Genomic DNA, 20,457 nt, shown 5'->3' with positions numbered 1-20,457 from the left:
CCGTGCACTCTGTACGGACTCAGGCTGCGAGAACGACTTGCGGGAGCCCTGACTCCTTATGTGCTCATCTTTACTGTCGCCGAGATCAACTTACTACATGCTATGTGTTCGGGGACTGTCCTTTACCTGGAACAACTTGAACAATGTCTCAAAAGTAAAGCAGGAAAATCAAAGTAAGGCATGCCCTATATCAAGGAAATTAATTGTGTAAGAAAACTATTGCATAAGACTAGTTCAGAAAAGCCCCTCGTTTAAATCTTGCTTGTTTTGCTCTCAGCTAAGAGAACATAGGACTTTGCTGGAATCTTGTATAGTGACTGCAATATAAATTTACTCCTGTATTTTTTCCCCCAATCCTGCCCACAAAAGCAGAAGGGAAAAGTGCCTGTACTCACTTGTCCTGTGCTCTGATCTTTCATCCACAGTGTGGGAAAAAAATAAAACAGATTTTCTTTTTGGAAATGCACAAAAGAAAAAAAATTTATTCACCACCTACACTAGGGTGAAGGAGTATAAATCATATGTAGCTTGGATTCTCCACGGAAATACAGGAAAAGTGTACACAGAGGGAGCCTCAGTACAGAGGCATGCAATCCCTCATTAGGCCTGAGCAGGCTGGCTGTGGAAAGTGACAGCGAGCATTCATTTGGGAGAGACAGCAGCCCCTGTACCAAGGCCAGCAGCATGAAGGGCACCAAGCGTGCCTGTCAACAGTATGGCTAGTAATTCCAGGGAATTACAATGGCTGCTCTGAGGTAACAGCTACTCATTAAAATGAGCTCTTTGGTGATAATGAAGTTTAAAATGATGAAAGAAAAGCTATTGTTAGGTAATTTTGTCAAAAATCATCATGATGGAAAGGCTTCTTGACATGGTTTGAAGTTATAATTCTGGTCTTCCATCTAACTTTGCACAAACACAGTTAATGTCCCCTCTGTGACAAGCACCTTCTTATTTTGAAATGAAAGCACTGAGCTTTGTCCCTCCAGCTCGCCCACTTCTTAGCAGTTTCAACTAGGATGATACAAGTGATATTGCAGTGAATAAGGTCTCCATTGCAAGGGACTGCATTAAAAGAAGGCACTTCTTTCTTGAAAAGTACGTGCAGTCATTGCCCTTATTCTTCACCTACTTCTTAGAAAACACTCTAGGGATCACTACCCACTGTGGTTTCAGGCTGCTTAGCTAATTTTGTTTCATTTGTCAAAGTCTTGGGAGCGTTTGCATAATCCCCTTTGCCTCAACTCCCTGGGATGCAGACTTTACACATCCCACTCAGCCACTGCCGGTACATGTTTCATTATGATTAGTATAGCCAGGAAAAAGCAAAGACTATATCCTACTATGCATCTGCTATGTGCTTTTTGTAGTATACATTAAAAATATTTATGCTGAGTTACTAGGTCAGATTCACACACACAAAAAAAAAAAAAAGAAAAATTGATTACCCAAACAAATTGGGATAAAGAATTGTGTAGTCAGTAATAATACTTGAAAATGACTGTTAAACACATGAATGTCTTAGAGGATGATAAAACATTGTAGATATTACTTCACTCGTGTCATGTTCACTCTGTTTAGATCAAAAAGTGAATCTGCATAATGTACTTCTGTGCATCCTGATCTTGAATAATAAATTGTTCCACAAAACACTGGTTCAAATAATGTGTCTCCTGTGCTTTTCTAAGTCCCGCAGAAAATAGAACAAGGGAGAGTCCACTGAAATTAAAACCTCCTGTGCTCAAAGTGGAGATTTTCATTGCTCATTGAATCAGTCTTTACTTGGTCAGAGATCTCGAGCACCTGAAAAAAAAAAAAAAAAAAACACTGAGTGAACACATGAAATATAGGGCAGATTGGTTAAAAGCATATCACACAAAAGTGAAAGAAAAAAAACTATCTTCTCCAGAAATGGATACTGTAAATATATGATGAATTTAAGAAACCTCGGTAAAGCACTGAGTATTTTCTGCAGTGACTTGCTCGAGTGGATATAAGTCAGTATGCTTCCCAAGGGAAAAAGCATGCCGGGCAGAGAGCTCTGAATCTTTAAGACTCACTGGCAAATGTTTGTTAAAAAGACAGACTGCCAAGCTTCATATGCAGAGATTTTGACTAAATGGATGGTACACTTATATATTACTTCGATATAAATGATATATTTGCTCATTTAAATTGTTTAATAAGAATGTTGGTACTCATAGTGAAAGCAGGGTTTGTTGTGAACTATAAGCCATGTTAGAATAGTAGGAGCTGAGTATGTGAAACCGCCGGACTCATGCTTGCTGTCTGAGCCAGGCAGTGAGCAGTCCCAGCCCTTGAATGCCATGGATACACCATATCAGCGTATGCCCCACTAAACTCCATTGCTCAACTCATCTCTAATGGGCACCACCAGCCTTGATGTCATCAAAGCCTATTGTAAGGAGTCTTTCAGGCAAGACGCTGCTTAGAGAGCCTCACCTGTAGCCTGTCCTCCTAAAATTACAGCCAAGTCATATGTCTATGCGATATGCTTGCCAATAATACATGTGCACCTGGAAATTTGATCTTTTTGTTTTTTCATTTAAATATCTCTTACTGCACAGATGATTCAGTGGTTAAGAGCACTTGCATCGTAGCTTGACAACCAGAGTTCAGATCCCAGAACCATGTAAAGCTGGACACAAGTAGTAGTACATGCATCTGTAACCAAACACACCTAAGGAAATGAGACAGAGAGACAGGCGCATCCTTAAACTCATGAGCTAGCTAGTCTAGCACTTGAAGCAGAAATGTAGCAATAGAGACCTTTTCTCAAACATGATGTAAAGTGTGGACCAACACCCTGATATTGTCCTGAGACCTCCACACATGTGCCATTGTACACACACATACACATACATGCCACACAAACACACAAATAAAAAATAAATAGCTTGGGCTGGAGGGATGACTTAGCAGTTAAGGGGTTTGTTATTGAAGCCAAAGGGCCCAGGATCTATTCCCCAGGACCCACATAAGCCAGATGCATATTGGGCACAGGCATCTGGAATTTGTTTGCAGTGGCTAGAGGCCCTGGCATGCCTATTCTCTCTCTGTCTCCTCTTCTCTTCTCTTCTCTTCTCTTCTCTTCTCTTCTCTTCTCTTCTCTTCTCTTCTCTTCTCTTCTCTTCTCTTCTCTTCTCTTCTCTTCTCTTCTCTCCTCTCCTCTCCTCTCCTCTCCTCTCCTCTCCTCTCCTCTCCTCTCCTCTCCTCTTCTCGCCTCTTCTCTCTCTCTCTCTCTCTCTCTCTCTCTCTCTCTCTCTCTCTCTCTCTCTCTCTCTCTCTCTCCCCTTGCAGATAAATAAATAAAATCTAAAAATAAATAAGTAAATAGCTCTTGGTAATTAGATATTGGGGATGAAGTCATATATCTTCTGGGTACCTCTAGTATGACTTCCAATATAACATATCTGACCCAAACTAGCTAATGTCATTTTACAAAGGTAATGAAATGGATGAGACACACACAAGCATTTTAATATTACTCTCAGGCGAATGTGAGGAAGTCTTCTGCAAACTATACATTAAGAAATACTAGATTGAGAGGCTAGAGAGTTGGCTCTGCAATTAAAGGCACTTACTTGCAAAGGCTACTGGCCCAGGGTTCAATTCCCCAGTACCCAAATAAAGCCAGTGCATAAAGTGCCCTGACATACCCATTGTCACTCATTTTCTTTTCTCTCTCTCTCTCTCTCTCTCTCTCTCTCTCTCTCTCTCTCTCTCTCTCTCTCTCTCTTTCTCTCCATTGCAAAAAAAAGTGTTAATGAACACTAGATTGAGAAAGGACAAATTAAATTGCAAATGTAAAATAAAAATCTAGTATTAGGTAAAGGGGTTTAGAAGATAACAGTTTGTTTTATTAATCTCATGATAATTTTAGATACACTCCTAAAAGAAGACCATTGTAACAACATGATCACTGATATTTAAATGTCCTTCACCTTCCCTGATATTTACACTTGAAACTTATCTCCTTGTGTATTTACATGTAGTATTTAGTTTAAACTGTAGCAAGCAGATCTCTATTGTGAAATTATTTGAATTGGAGGCTACATGTAATCACTTAGGTTATTTTTGTTTAAGCAATCATTTGCCTGAGAGTTAAAATCCAACTCTTTACTTGATGCTTACCTTAGATCACTTAAATTTACACAGTATTCTGTGGCTCATGAGGCATTGTAGTGTTATTTTCTTTTGAGGTTAGAAAATGATAATGTGATTGTAGTCGAAAGTCATGTTAATTCTCTTCCTGGTTTTACATGATAACATATTTCATAGTTTTAAAGATAAATCTGAATTTACAATAAAAAAAGATAAAAATCTGAAGACATCCCAGTCAACCTGCCCAGAGTGGCCATGCAATGGAAGAGATTCCTATTTCCTTAACAGTTCATAAGCCTATATTCCAGAGCATCTTGCCAACTGCTGATTTAGTAAAGATGGCAACCAGTTAAATATATTTAAAATTTAAAGTTTTCAAGAGGATGAAGTTGAAAGACCCTGTAGATTCCTGGTTGCCATGGATTAGTCATCTACACAAAGTTGACTTGGTTGTGAATAAAAAAAAAATTCATTATCAGATTTGAAAATTCCCTCAAAAGTATAATGCTCCAAGACAAAGAATACAAGATGGAAATTTTTCTTTAGCCACAGTAACAAAAGATAAGAATCATGGATTAGCCTCTTTCTTTCTCTGTTGCTCTCAAATAAATAAATAAAAATGATAAACCAAAAAATTAAGAACTTTAATATATAAAAATATTGCATATTGGCCATAGTCCCATCAAGTTATAATGTCATGTCCCCTCTCTCTCACCCCATTCCACTGAAGACCCTCCACAGTGGTGCTCTCATTGGTATTCACTGTGGGGTCCTGAATGCACCAGCTCATTTCTGGAGGGGGGCAAGGCCTCAGAATATACCTTCCTACTCTGTGGCTCTTACATTCTTTCCACCCCTCTTCCACAATGTTCCCTGAGCCATGGATTTCTAAAGTATATGTGCTAAAAGTTCAAATCATAATTGAAGAGTTAAACTTTTTGACACATGATGTATCAAAAAATTTGACACTTATAAGGACCAAGGTTCTCACTCTCTCAGCAATGACTGACAGACACAGTTGTTCACTTCATCTCCCATTAATAGAACTGTGAGGGGAAGGTCCTTCCTCCCCAGTCCAAATGTGATCACGAGTTCACCCCAGCAAAGCTCACTCACATGCCAACGCATCAGCACACCGCACACCCTCGAGTGGAGTTCAGGCATTGATCCTGCTGTGCAGCCTGCTCTACTCTTTGTAAAGATAAAATAGCTGAGGTTTAAGGTGATCATCCAATTTCTTTTTCTACCAGTACTTATTGAACACCACTGCTTTCCAGACAGGCTATAGAGGAAGAGGACATAGTTTAGGTCACATTATCACAGAGCTATGGTAGAGATGGCTCCAGACATTAATCACACAAACAAATGAAATGCTAGCTGAGGATATGCTATCCAAAATGTATCATAGCAAGTGTTACTTATTTTAAAATTTTCCAAAATTTGGAATATTAGCATACTGGGCCAGTTGAACATGACTAGTCTGAAAAATTTGAAATCCAAAGTGCTCCAAATTCTGAAAATTTAAAATAAATCAGCACTTTCAGAATGCAAACAAAACGACTTCAGATACAACACATGACATGAGAAATAAAAACAGAATGGCATTCTAGAGAGCCTGGGGAGAGAGGCCTGTGGGAAAGTTATACCTGAGGGGTGAGACTGAGCAACAAGGTCCAGGCAGAAGGACAAGAGCAAAAGTCCTAACATACGATGAGCTTCCTATGGGTGGAGTTAAAGACATCCCCTGGAGAAACAAATTTGGCGACACATCTATGCTGTAAATGAAGAGAAGAGCGAGATCAATTTTGTGGAAATCATAGATTGTGAAATCCAGACAAATGATTTAAAATGATAAATTGGAATTTCTAGTTATTTTAGTGTATAAATATCAAGGCTGAGATCACTATGCGCTATGACCCACTTCACTCAAAATAAGGCTTATTTTGCCACAACCAAAAATTCATTCCTGGATGGGCAGGGAGTTTACGGGGTAATGTGAGATTAATGTGAAATTAACACTCAAAAAGGATGCTTGATTTTCATGGCTACATTTTCTAATTTCAGGAAAATATGTACCATAGTTTGGATATTGGGCACCACAAAAAGCCCACGTATAAAGGGCTTCGTCCCCATGGTGGTGCTTTTGGAAAGCTTTATGGACCTTTTAGGAGGTATGGACTTAGAAAATACCCTTAGGTCATTGTGGATTGTGGGACACTTTTGAACCTTTCTTGATTTGTTTCCTTACTTATGAGGTGAGTGTTTTTTTTTTTTTTTTTTTTTCACAATGACATGCTGCCTCATCAGGGCCAAAGAAATGGGGACACTTATCTTGGGCTATAACCTCTAGACCATGCATTAAAATGGTCTATGTTTGCTTTGTAAGTTAATTGTCCCTGCTGTGTTGTTGTAGTAACAGGAACCTGTCCCGGGAAAGTCATTATCCTCCTAGAACTCTACACACTTTAGAACTGCAACTGCCTTCGGGACTTAGGGCCTATTGAGGTGTACATTGTTCTTTCCAGTAACATTTTCCAGGTCACAAAAAATATCAACTCTTCATACTTTCTATTCCTTCTACACCAAAGAATTGCTCCTAATTACAAATTTAAATTTGAAACTCAAACACAGATTATTTAATTCTAGAGTATGTGATTTCATTTAAAAGTAGGAACCAATGTAAAAGGACTAAAAGAAAGAAAAGGTATTCTAAAAAGGCTTTAAGTATCACGTAAAAGTGGGCAACATGTGGTTTTAAAATCTGATAGTATACAAAATGATGTTTCTTTTAAAAAGCCATTTTTTAAATTTTTTTTGTTTATTTTATTTATTTATTTATTTATTTATTTATTTATTTATTTATTTATTTGAGAGCAACAATGAGAAAGTGGCAGAGAGAGAGAGAGAATAGGTGTGCCAGGGCCTCTAGGCACTGCAGACAAACTCCAGACGTGTGTGCCCCTTTGTGCATCTGGCTAACATGGGTCCTGGGGAATCGAGCCTCGAACCCAGGTCCTTAGGCTTCACAGGCAAGCGCTTAACCACTATGCCATATCTCCAGCCCATAAAAAAAGACATTCTTAAATGTTAAAAATATCTTCATTTAAGTTAACTGATGTAACCTACTAAGTCCTAGAGGTCTGTCATGAACACTGAATTTAACAAACATTTTGAAAGTCCTAAAGAATCACATTCATTCAATAACCAAGTGTAACAGTCCATTAATTTACTGTGAACAAATGTCATGTGAGCATCTGATAGTGACGGTGCTGGTGTGGGGAAGACTGCCCTACTGGTCCGCACACATGACCAGAAATGGAGTCAAGTGCTGGTCCTGCTCCTTGACTAATCTAAAATTCAGATATTTCTTCTTTAAAAGTGAGGTGACAGCCCATGTTCTTGTGGTACAAGCCTGTCATCCAGCTACCTGGGAGGCTGGCCAGCAAAATCAGAAGTTTAAGGGCTACTTAGAATATATACAGAGTTCAAAGCCAGCATGGGCAATGTAGTGAATCCATCTTAAAATAAAAAACCAAAAACAGGCAGGGATGCAGCTCTGTGGCATAGTGCTTGCCTAGTGCAGTGAGGCTAGTCTCGATACCTGCACAACACCCAAAAGTGAGGTGACCGCAGCCACTGTGGCGACCTGCACAAGACCTGCAAAACACTGGGCCCATCACCATTCCCTCATGGATGGTGGATGAGGGTTAAAACAGACATGAAAGCAGAAGACAGACTAGTTCAAAAGAAGTTCAGAGGGATGGGGATAGGAAGATGGAACCAGAGAAGGCAACGGGAGAGGATTATGATCAAAACACATAATGTACTTGTATGACAAATTTTTTTATAAAGGGAAGGGACACTAACAACTCCTAGGAGTATGTTGTGATGATTGAATTAAATCATTATTTTAAAGGACCCAGCAAATAAAAAGCACTCAATAACAGTAGTTCTTCCTAGCCCACAAGTATACCCTGTAGCTCTGGAGCATGAACATGGTGTCTCTCAGTTCTTAATGACACTTTGGTGCTACATTCCTTAACATTATCATTTAAGCACAACTTGATAAAATTCACTTATGTAATTCTACATTACTTTTCTAAAAATGTAGCAATTTTTCCATCAGTCTAATTACTTTATGATTGTTACATGAGCATATGGATTCATTCAGAACAGTGTGTCAGGAAAAACAAAATGCCTTCCTCCATATGCGTGCATTTACTCGATGTTTTTGGGAAACAAGCTGCTTAGAAGAACAGAGGCTGTGGCAAGCAAGCCTCATCTTAGAATGAGCAAGCAGTTCCAAGATGCTGACCCTGGTGAAGAAACCTGGGAGAGATCTACAGGCCAAAGTGCAGTTAATTCTAAATTAAACACCTTGTATTGAGCTTAGATATTAAGTGAGAGAGGTGAATTTTATGAGCAGAAAAGAATGGATAAAGGTAAGGGGAGTAGTGTTAAACTCTAGTCGCTCATTAAATTTTACATCCTCACTCTCTATAATTTTCTCCTTGCGCTAGTACTCCAGCACACCCTGGGTACATAATAAAATAAAAGGTCATGAAGTTAGGGGTCAAAGTGGTTTTGTGCCTAAAACTTTAAATGAATTACCATACCATATAAATGTTAAAACATTCATGCAATGAGTCATTCATGTAATAATTTAAAAAGGTTCTCCTTTTTCAAAATGGTTGAATAATATGTTAGTTTAATAAAGTTTAAAGAGATTGATGAAAGGATACATAAGTATAATCATATAGAATAAATTCATATAAATTGTTAAGCAAGGTGACTATAGTTAATGTTGATTGATTATATTCTTGGAAAATGCAGAGAATGGAGACTAATACTATACCCACGAAATAACTGTGTCATATATAATTATTAGCTAGCTTTAGCCACTTTTTTGTTTTGTTTTTTTGAGGTAGGGTCTCAATCTAGCCCAGGCTGACCTGGAATTCACTATGGAGTCTCAGGGTGGCCTCGAACTCACAGCAATCCTCCTACCTCTGCCTCTCAAGTGCTGAGATTAAAGGCATGCACCACCATGCCTCTTTAGCCACTTTTTAGTGCATATGTACTTCTAAACAACATGTTACACATGATAAATACAGTGTTATCTATCAAATTAAAAACATAAAATTTAAAAAGAATTTAAGTTCCCAATTAAGTAATGTCTCCTGATTCCATAGGACAGGCACTCAAGATGTACATAAGAGGAAGGACCCAGGACATGGTCATCAGCCACTGAGAAGCACATTAAGAAGAAAATGCCTGATCGGTCTTGCTAAAAGTGGCTCCGGACTCCTGTCTTCCTTCAGGGACTGCAGCAGCTCAAGCAGTTCCACAGTGAGAGGACATATGGCTCTCATGATGCAAGAAACTTATTTTTTCTGGCTTTATTTCCAAAGAGCATACTTAGAGCCGTGAAAGGAAGGACCAGTTCTCATACTAGTCAGTTTCCTGAAATGTTTTGTTCAACTTCTCATGGCTCCACACAGGTCGGTTTTCATCTTGGTAAAAACTCGGTTTAGACTTAAGAGGATGTGGACCAAGAAGGAGAATTAGGGGATCATGTATGTCATATCTCACCCAGGTGGTATGTTTCATGGTGTGGTGAAGAAAGAAACTGAATTGAGGCTGAGGTCTTGACTCTTGCTGGCTGTGATGAATTCCCTCAACATCTCTCCACTACAAAACGATAATTCCTACTTTATAGGATTTGTGTGCATGATAATAAAATAAAATCATGAAAATGTGCAGAACTGTAAAAAATCTTTTAACCTAGTAGATCTATTTAATGTATAAATATATTTGACTATATCAAACTGTAATGTTAATGTAGTTGTCTCCATTTATGAATGCCAATATTGCTCCAGAATGCAGGACTCTAATACAAGCTGATTGGTTATTTTTGTCCTGTAAGTATAAGTAAAAGGAATGCCCCATGTTAAAATTTCTTTGGCCATCATTTATAAATGTACCTGTGTGTTTACAAGATTCACCATTATGAGTAATATATTTTACATATGATTACTTACTCTATTATCTGATTCTAAGTTGACACCATGACTCTAGTTCATATCAGGATGATAGCACACAAATCAATCTCCTTATTAAATTACTACTGCCTATTTTGCTTAAGTATCCAAGAAGGGTAACACTGAAAACTGTTAAGTGCAAATGTATTTTTAACTTAGAAAATCTAAAGAATTGCAAATGACAATATTCAGCTATGTCTTCCAGTAGCATAAGAGAAACAGGATTTGGTTCAATGAAATCTATTTTATTTCACTTTTACATTATAATAAAATAAAACAATTACAGCTGACCTAACCCTTATAGATGTTTTTTATGACTGCATTTTATCTGAATGTGCATGCTTCCTGATAAGCAGAGATGATGAAATAGTGGCCAGTCACAGGAAGCGAAGTTTGTATAAAAGCCCCCACATCTCACTAAGGCATCTATCGCACACACAGGTGCAAGAAGTCCTTCCAGGTCTTCCTTTATTTTCAGGAAAACTCAATAGAAGATCATGGCAAGTTCAGACTGGGGATATGATGGCAAAAATGGTAAGAGCACTTCTTCTGCTACAGCTTGAAGCAATAGCTTTTTCCCTTTTCTAACAGAAGATATGGCAGTAACTGTACAGCCACAGGACATGGTTTGAATTGCTTCTTTGCATAATTAGAAGAGCCTTGTAAGCATTTTTAGCAGTTGGTTTTGGACATGAATGTCTGTAAAATATACTTGATTTGTGCACACTAGAAATCTGTTGCTCACAGTCAAATACCTGTAGTCTAATTATATAGACTTAATGCTAAATGTATAGGCCCATATTGTTGATGTTGGCAATTACATTTAAATAGGACAGTATACAAAAGGGATATCCTCAAACACAAACTTCCATTAAGCTAAAGATAATGCTGCTTAAAATGCATGCACTAACCAGCAAACATATAGTCGAAGTCCTAAATTTGTAATTAAGTATTCTATAAAGATTTGGTTATATGCACATTTGTTTTCATAGGTCCCGAGCAATGGAGTAAACTATATCCCATTGCCAATGGAAATAACCAGTCTCCTATTGATATCAAAACCAGTGAAGCCAAGCGTGACACTTCTCTGAAGCCTATCAGTGTTTCCTACAATCCTGCAACTGCCAAAGAAATTGTCAATGTGGGACATTCCTTCCATGTAAATTTTGAGGACAGTAATAACCAATCTGGTGAGTCCAAAGATAATTCTGATATTTCTTTCCTTAGAGTATACTTGGGAAAGTTAAACAGTGGGGCTTCAGAGGCACCAACAGCCATCCTTCAGATTTTGTGGCTGTGCAGCATTGCTGTAGTCTGGGAGGCATTGCGTCCTCCTGGAAGGTGAATTGCAGGGCTACCAGCTCTGTCTTTTCTCAATCCTTCTTGTTAATGGCCTCATCTCTTCTGATTATTCCAGATTATTCTAAAGGGGATATGAGTGGACAAGTTCAGTGGGGAGAAGATAGGAGAATGAGTGGATTCCCCTCAAATCCAGAAATAAAGTGCATTGGCTGCCACATTAGCTTTCTACCAGTGTTTATTAAATATGTTGTTAAATGAAATTTCTGTAAGACTGCTACATACAAAATACCATGCTTGTTTTAATACTTTCTGATAAGGTTCTGAGTTTAAATGTTAGGCACCTTGGGGTTTTGCCCCTTGTTAGATTAGGTCTAGTGGCATGATTGCTTAAATGATCATATGACTGGATGACTCACCAAACTAGCTGGTCATCCAGTGCCAAGGTCTCAAAAATGATTTTGTCCCACAAGCAGTGTCTCTTGGTCCATGGCCTAAGGTTTTCAACAGGCTTATCAAGATAATATATTGTGTCTTCAGACAATACTAAAAAAAGGTGATGTGTAAATTGTTTGTCAAAACAAACTACAATTGGATTGGGGAGCTTCCTCAGTTGTTATAGGTACTGATCTGCAAAGCCTGTGCCCTGCATTCAATTCCCCAGTACCCATGCAAACTCAGACCCACAAAATGACATGTGCATCTGGAGTTTGTTTGTTGTGGCAAGAGGCCCTGGCATGACCCTTTCTCTCTTTCTCATAAATAAAAAATATTTAAAGCAATAAGCTGCTCTCAACTCTGCATATTACTTGCCGTGTTTGTTAAGAGAATAAATTACCTTTGTTTTCTGTCTTAAAACTACTGTATATGCATATTATTTAGTAGATACATCTTAAGACCACTTACTATCTATACACTATTTGCTTTTTCAAATAGTATTAATTAAGTTAAAAGTAATTAATGAGTTAAAATAGTATTGCTAATTTACCAGGTGAGCTAACAAATAAAATTATCATCTTAATAATAAAAAAATGAAAATAAATTGATGAACTTGCAAACTAGAGATTATAGGAAAGCCCTGTTATCATGTAATTCATTTACTTGGCATTATACTTCTTTGGTTGTAGAAATAGGCAGCACTGTTGCTCCTGCTCATACTCCAAGAATTTTGTGTGACTTGTGAACTGTCTTATTGTCCTCACATCAGGGAGGCACCAGAGAGTGGGAAGTTATATCACAGAGGAGGATGAAGGGAAGGAGCATGGGGTGGAATAAGAAGCAAACAAAACATTGACACCAGTGTTTGTTTTCATTTCTACTCAATGCAGTGCAGTTTTTGTGTTTGAATAAATGTAAAAGTATGCTGAAGTTTATGACTATCTGACTGACATTAGCTCATTTTCCTTCCAGTGCTGAAAGGTGGTCCTCTCTCTGATGGCTATCGGCTTTCCCAGTTCCATTTTCACTGGGGCAGCACCAACGACGGTGGCTCTGAGCACACAGTGGATGGAGTCAAATACTCTGGAGAGGTAACCTAAGGAGAGATAGCTCATGAGTGCACCCCAGAAGCAGCTCTGGTGCTGCTGCAGCCACCATCATAATGGCTTCAAAGGGAAGAAAACACTGTAGTCTGCAAGAACTCCTAGACTCCCTTAGAACCAAACACAGGCAACACCACGTTTGGCAATAAAAAGAACTTTTATCATGGGAAGGGACAACTGAACATGGAACATCTGAGGCAGAGATTTCCCTGAAAATGCCTCAATTTTTTTTTCATCATGTTAGCTTCAATATGGAATTGTGCTTCTTTAAAACTCTGACACCACATTTTCTTTTTATGTAAATTTCAAGCTTGGACACATCAGTAGCATGGGAGTGGCCAGTAGAAAAAGTATAGAGAGACAGCATAAAAAGCTGAAATTTATCCACAGGAAAGGTTGAAAGGAGGTACCAATACTTAGAAAGGGTCCTGAGGGTCCCTGCTGTGCACCATCACCTACTATCTCATGAACTGACCTCATATAAGGGTTTGTGATGTGTCACAAGACATTAAAACTACATTGCCACTGAGTAACTGGACACATGTGCATTAAACTCAGTGTAGAGTGTGGAAGGCAAAAAGGAGAGGGGCTTTGTCCTCTCTATATGTGAATACATCATACGTCTGTAACCCTATAGATGGGCTGACTTTTGTTTTTTAATAAAATGATCTGTGTAGCACACATAGTTTTGAAACTTGCTTTTCCCCTGCACTTACCTACTTACAATCATTTTTGAACTCAAAGCTTTTATTTCCACTTCATTTTAAATGTCTGTATAGAATTTTGCATGATCACACCAGAATTTAACTGCCTTCTCTTGATGAATGTTTATCACATCTTCTTACTTTTATTCTACTGTGGTGTTTGTGGGTTTTTTTTTGCATTTACCAAACCAGTGCTTCAAGTAATACATTATATTTGAATTTTGTGTACAAATGAAAGTTATGTAGGAGAGATTTTTCACAAGAGCGATTGCTAAGTTATAAAGTATGTCCATTTTTATTGGTATAGATAATGGGATAAAAAACTGTATAAAAATATAACTTGCTTAATGTTGTATTATAAAGTTTAGATCATACCTTTAAACGTGGCAAAGATATATTAGAACTTATTCCCAATTTTTCTTCCATAAAATTAAAAGTGGACTGAAATCAAATCAACTAGAGGTCTAAATTGGTATTAATTTGAAAAGAATACTTGAGTATCCACTAAATATGAATCAGTGATTTGGCTCCTCATATAAAGTGACAAGAATAAAAAATGAACTAGGCTAGTAATGAGAAACATTTTGGCCACAATGTTGAGTGTGTTCCTCAGTATTCAATTCTATATACCAGCATGAGGTGCCTGCTACCCACCACATGCAAGAGGCGTGCAGGCTATTGATGACAAAGGCCGCCTCCTCCACTGATTTCCAGAAGAAAAATCAAAACTGGGCTACCTGCTGTGTGTATAATCTTGGGCAGATCACTCTGTTCAATCCTCTTATCTATAGGGTCAGATGTCATAATATTCATATCTCCCATACATTATTGAAAGAATGGAATGAGGAAATGTATATAAGGTACATTGGCTGGGTCATTTCAGTAGTGTTACTTTTCCACAGATAAGACACATTAGTAACTGACCACATCACCATTTCTAGCTTCACCTCGTTCACTGGAATTCTGCAAAGTACCCCAACATTGCTGACGCTATCTCAAAGGCTGATGGTTTGGCAATTATTGGTGTTTTGATGAAGGTGAGTTAGAGATGGTTTCACAGCTATCCTGTGCTTTATACAGTTGTAGTTGTTACTCAAAGTTTCTATTAGCATTTAAATTTATACTACCATTGAAGATCCCTTGAAGAAAGCCGTCATTAAATTGGTCAAGATTTAGTAATTATGTGACTTTTAGATTCATAATAATTCAAGGTGACCTTTACTGACTGCATGACCAAAATGTACTAATAATTCAAGGTGACCTTATATGATAAAAATGTACTGATAACTAGTAGGACAGGACACAAAAGAGGTTTGTAGTTTATGTCATAGTTTTTCTAAACTTCTACATTTCTCTTACATAGTTTTGACCAGCATGTTCATGATTAATTTAAGCCAAGTTTATTGTGTACTGCTTCATCTGTGATTCTTTACACCTGATAAACAACTTGTAGAGAGCAAGGACCCATAAAGACATACACGCACCTAAGAAAATGCCCTCTCTCAGAGAAGAGAGAAAACCCCTTGATATCTCAAGCCGGGCGTGATATCTCTTCATTTCTTGGTGTCAGTTGAAAAGTTTGTGCAACAAGATTCTCTTGATAATCTGTCTGTCATACTTTATTTTCTTTTTTTTAAATCTCCAGCTTGGTCAGGCCAACCCAAACCTTCAGAAAGTGCTTGATGCCTTATCTTCAGTTAAAACTAAGGTAAGTAAGCTAAGATAGTTTAATTCTGAAAACAAAGATCCACTGAAGTGTGGGGATCATTCAGATGCCTATGTGATGTGGGGAGGAGGACGGCGGGTGTGCAAACCGCCTGACATCTGCAGACCTCAGCGGTATTTAAGACTCTCCCACACAGAGGTCATCTCTTTGTTTGCGTGCTGCTATTGCTTTCATGTCTGTGGAAAGGAAAGTTACTCAGCCATTCAGAATGTATTGGTATTTCTTGGGCACTACAAAAAGTTAGGAGTTGTGATCTCTATTTGATATCCATGACTTCCAACTAAACTCAAAATACATATGGGTTTTTTCAAATATGCAAACTTAGTTTCCCTGTTCTAGAGGTAAATGTTTAAAGCAGATTTGTCATCTTACACAGCGTGCAGAGCTATCATTTCTAATAGAAAATAAGTTTATTTTGTGCTGATTTCAGAAGATTGAACTTTGAGTATATTATAAACTAAGAAGGAAGGATATTTGAAAATAACATGCTCAAGGATATTTTTAAAATATGAGAAAAAAATAAAGAAAATAGTGAAGATGAAGATACAAATAGCAAAATAATAAGGAAAAATAATGAACAACTACAAAATAAAATTTTATCAATACATGAAAAGTTTATTCTTGGAATAAATAACAAAAAGGTGTATTTGGAAACTTTGGTAAAGGAAAACTTGCACAATTACAAAGGAATTTTAGAAATCTAGAAAACCAGTTGCTGGGAGAGATGGCGCCTGCCTTTAATCTCAGCATTTAGGAAACAGGTCAGAGGATCGTTGTGAGTTTGAAGCCAACCTGAGACAACATAGTAGATTCCAGGTCAGCCTTGGCTAGAACATGACACTACCTCAAAAAAAAAGAAAGAAAGAAAGAAAGAAGGAAAACTAGAAAACAAGATAAACAGGATAGATAAACTTGGAGAAGACATTTTTTAAAGATAAAACTATTTATAGCATTATATAGTAAATTTGAAAATTAAGATAAGTGATATTATGTGAAAATATGAAGATAACACAAAATAAAAACTAAGCAGACCAAAAACTTAAAAGTAAACTGGAAAGACAGTAAAAATTTACCTATTAAACCAAAACTCCATACCAATACTGGCTATGGGAAAATTATGCTCAACCTTTAAGAACAATAATGTGAATGTCAACCAAGCCCATGCAAAGGAAGAGATGAAAACTTCCCCTCAGTTTAATGAAATCTAATATCAAACTAGGTAAGAACATTGTAAAAGAATATTGTAGAGTAATATTTTTAGAAAGATAGGTGAAATACATCAAAATTAAGTTTAGAAAATCAACTTCAACAATATATTAGTAAAGCAATGTTTCATACCAAGTAGATCACATGAAAGATGTATATGGTTGTTTCAATATTACCCTGTCTTTATTGTAGTGCATTATATTAAAAAAAAATGAAGGTTTAAAGATAATCTGCATGTTCCCTGCTTGAAAAGTATTTGATGAAATTTAATCCCTATCCCTGATGGTAAACAAGCAAGAAATAAAATCTACCTGAATTTTATAAAAATATTACCTAAAAGTAGATTAAACATCAAATCTAATTGCAAAGCAATGCAAGCAGTTCTTTTTCCTGGCCAAGTAAAGCATTTCTATTTTAATCAAGAATGTGAAAAGTGTATCATTGTGACCTTCACAATTAACATTATAATTAATTCTTAATCAGCTCAGTTAATAAGGACAAAATATTAGAATAATTATTGGAAAACAAAAGCAAGATTCCCTTTATGTACACATGATATATTAGTCAGCATCTACCTGGAAAATTCAGAAGAAGCAATTAAAAATTGGACCAATATAAAAGCCTGATAAAAGTAGCATAAAGGATTAGAATACATATATCAGTTAATTTACTATTTATAAATAGCAACCCAACAGGAAAAATAATGGGAATAAATAGGACTAAAATGTACCCAACACCCTTACCAATAAATAATTTTACCACTGAAACAAGATCTGGCATCATTCCATAAAAATAAAAATGCTTTATATTATAAGTATCTTTTAGAAAAACAGATTAATAAATTGAAACTTTTATTTTGTCCCACCAAAAAAGAAAGATTTATTGGACAAAGTTTTTATGTAGTGCATTTCTTATCATTTCCAGTCTTCATGCCAAAAAACAATATGTAGTAGTAAAGTTAATTTAACTCTTAGCTAAAATCTGTAGATAACACATAAACAAGCTAATATCGTGTATATGCCATACATTGATAGAAATGTTTTATGACATAATTTACTGTTTCTGTTTCCAGGGCAAACGAGCCCCATTTACAAACTTTGATCCATCCATTCTCCTTCCTGCATCCCTGGATTACTGGAGCTATGCGGGCTCTCTGACTCACCCTCCTCTGCATGAAAGTGTGACCTGGTTCATCTGCAAGGAGAGCATCAGTGTCAGCCCAGAGCAGGTAGTGTGCCTGAGGAGGAGGAGAGGATTGAAGTACCAAGCAGGGACGTCACTTCACTTACAAACACAGCTGAGGCATTTTCAGGACTTTTTTTTTTCATTCAACTAAAAAACATTCATTTCTGGTGTAGACTACTACATTTGTAAATTTTTTATTTTATTTATTTGGGAGAAAGAGAAAGGCCATACCAGAGTATCTAGTCACAGCAAACAATCTCCAGATGCATGTGCCACCTTGAACATCTGGTCTACATGGGTACTGGAGAATTGAACTTGGGTCCTTAGGCTCTGCAGGCAAGCACTTTAACCACTAAGCCATCTATTACATTTTTAAAGCACATTGCAGTGCTATTTCTACTGTATCCAGGAAATGAAAATAGGAGATTCAGAATTTCCACTGTTCTCCCTAAGAAAGAATGTGTAACCTTGTTGGAAGTCTTAGGAATTTCAAAAATAATAAGCTGTCACTGGAGTTCTGCTCCATTCTCAACTGGCATATCTTACCAATTGACAAAATATTTTTGTTAATTTTGGGGGTTTAAGTTATTAAATATCCATCAAAATGTCTTGATGAGGATGACTATTGATAGAATAGCCACTATTATATGATGTTTTGGAGGTTTTGTTAGCCAGAGCTCACTGAAAGCAAAACAGTATTGTGGCCCCTTGCAAACTGACCCATATAGAACAGAAACGTGTGCCAGGTATTACTATAAGAACTCTATGTGGATTAGCTTAATTAATCTTTACAGCTAGCCTGTGAAGCAGATGCTATATAGAAAGAGTGGAAAGAGGGTCACCTAGATGATGCATCACTTAGCCACACTGCCCAGTCGATAGTGAGAAAGTTGGTGCTCTAACCCAGTCAATCTTGGCTCACTTCAGCAAAATGCTTAGCACATAGGCCTGGGAAGGAGTTGATCCTTCTTTTCCATTGAAGAAACTACTGCAATCCTCAACACAGATTTCTAAGCAGCAGTGCATTAATTACAGAGACAATAAAGTGCTTTTCATGATATTCACAGTTTTTGATCCTGGCGATATTTTATCCTTACAGCTGGCACAGTTTCGTAGTCTTCTGTCAAGTGCAGAGGGGGAGACTCCTGTCCCAATTCTGCACAACAACCGGCCACCCCAGCCTCTGAAGGGCAGAACAGTGAAAGCCTCCTTCTGATGCCCAGCAAGGACCAAGTCATCCTCAGGAACGCAGATCTGCAGCTGCCTTCACCCAATGAAGTGATCAGTTTATGAAACAAACCTAGATCAGTAGTAGCAAGACAGCATGCCTGCAAATTTAATCTGTAAAGCTTTTTAGTTCCTTATGCTTTACCTCAAACAACTCTAAGCTTGCAAGTAGTAATCTATAAGCACGCATTTATGCTTAAAACATTCTGGAATGTTTCATAATTGCAATTCAGTGATTTGTGACCATTTTAATTGAATTAATAAAATAGATTGATTTTCCTTTTGTTGTCTATTGTACATCCTGTCAAAACCACTAGCTTTTGTCACCCTCTTAGCGTGGTAGGCAGCATGTCATTCTCATAAAACTACCAGTTCTCTATAACACTGATGTTCAAAAATCTTAAATGCCTAACATGAAAGTATCTCTTTCCTCAAACATAATAACTAAGAGCAACTTCAGGTAAAACATTGAGGAATTCATTTGCTGATTCTCAAAGACAAATATATAGCTTTATGTGGCATCTGGATTTACTGTTATGCTGGCCCAATACTGCCACCAGTTGCATTCTTTGTGATAAAAATGTATTGTTTATATAGGAAAATGGAACGTCCACTCCTCCCCACAGTATCAAGATCAGGGTTTTTCTGCCGTTATTATAACTGGGGAGTCTGCATGGAGATTTGTCATCTTAAAACTCCAAACAAAAGTTATAAGTGAATGGTTTGTAACAATGCTGAAGGGGTTATTTGGTCCTGGGATCACATAAAAACACCATACAGTCCTTAACACTTTACCTGCTAATAAACAATTCACTAAGATTTGAATTCTCTTTCTTCCCAAAATCTTTTCATATCTATTTCACAGTTAAGGCTTATATTAACTAAAATAATATGTGGAAAGAGAAATAAAGCAAAAATAAAGGTTATCAAATATGCCAGAAATGATCCATCATGTTATCTCTAGGTACCTGCTATACAGAATAAGGTGCACAAGCAACAATAACATTAGGTAACAGGACCAAGAGAGCCCTTTGTAGCCAATAGTTTTAATAGTTTAGAATAGCAATTGCATCCTGATACCAATGGTGACTTTGTGATGTGCAAGGAAGGAAAAATAATTTCTTCCTTCATTTTCCTTCTTCCCTCCCTCCTTTCCTTCCTTCTCTCCTTCCCTCCCTCCCTTCCTCTCTTCCTTCTTTTCTTTCTTTTATTATGTGTGTCTTTGCAGGTACACATGTGCCATGATGTGCTTGTGGAGGTCAGAGGACAACCTTGAGTGTCAGTCCTCACCTTCTGCCTTGTTTGAGGCAGGGTTTCCCATTGTTCTGTGTTTGCCAGGCTACCTGGCCTGCAAGCTGACGGGGGATTCTCCTATCTTCCCCATTAATCTCATCATAGGTGCT

General features: G+C 37.4%; 1 protein-coding gene across 3 annotated transcripts; it reads left to right on the top strand.

The window, feature by feature from the left end:
• The first annotated feature begins 10,663 nt into the window (after positions 1-10,663).
• Ca1 (carbonic anhydrase 1) lies at positions 10,664-19,043 on the top strand. 3 transcript variants are annotated; one of them, XM_004656914.2, is made up of 7 exons: positions 10,664-10,700; positions 11,159-11,356; positions 12,876-12,994; positions 14,652-14,747; positions 15,356-15,418; positions 17,715-17,870; positions 18,927-19,043. In XM_004656914.2, exons 1-7 carry the CDS (start codon positions 10,664-10,666, stop codon positions 19,041-19,043), a joined length of 786 nt encoding a protein of 261 aa, XP_004656971.1. The 3 variants fall into 3 exon arrangements, with proteins under 3 accessions (XP_004656971.1, XP_012803897.1, XP_012803898.1); XM_012948443.2 differs by lacking the exon at positions 11,159-11,356; XM_012948444.2 differs by lacking the exons at positions 11,159-11,356; positions 12,876-12,994 and having other exon boundaries at positions 10,686-10,700.
• The last annotated feature ends 1,414 nt before the right edge of the window (positions 19,044-20,457 follow it).

Source organism: Jaculus jaculus, chromosome 2 (assembly GCF_020740685.1).
Source record: "Jaculus jaculus isolate mJacJac1 chromosome 2, mJacJac1.mat.Y.cur, whole genome shotgun sequence".
In the NCBI taxonomy this organism is placed as follows: Eukaryota; Metazoa; Chordata; class Mammalia; order Rodentia; family Dipodidae; genus Jaculus; species Jaculus jaculus.
The sequence above is the reverse complement of the archived record's forward strand: the minus strand, read 5'-3'. Positions and strand labels throughout refer to the sequence as shown.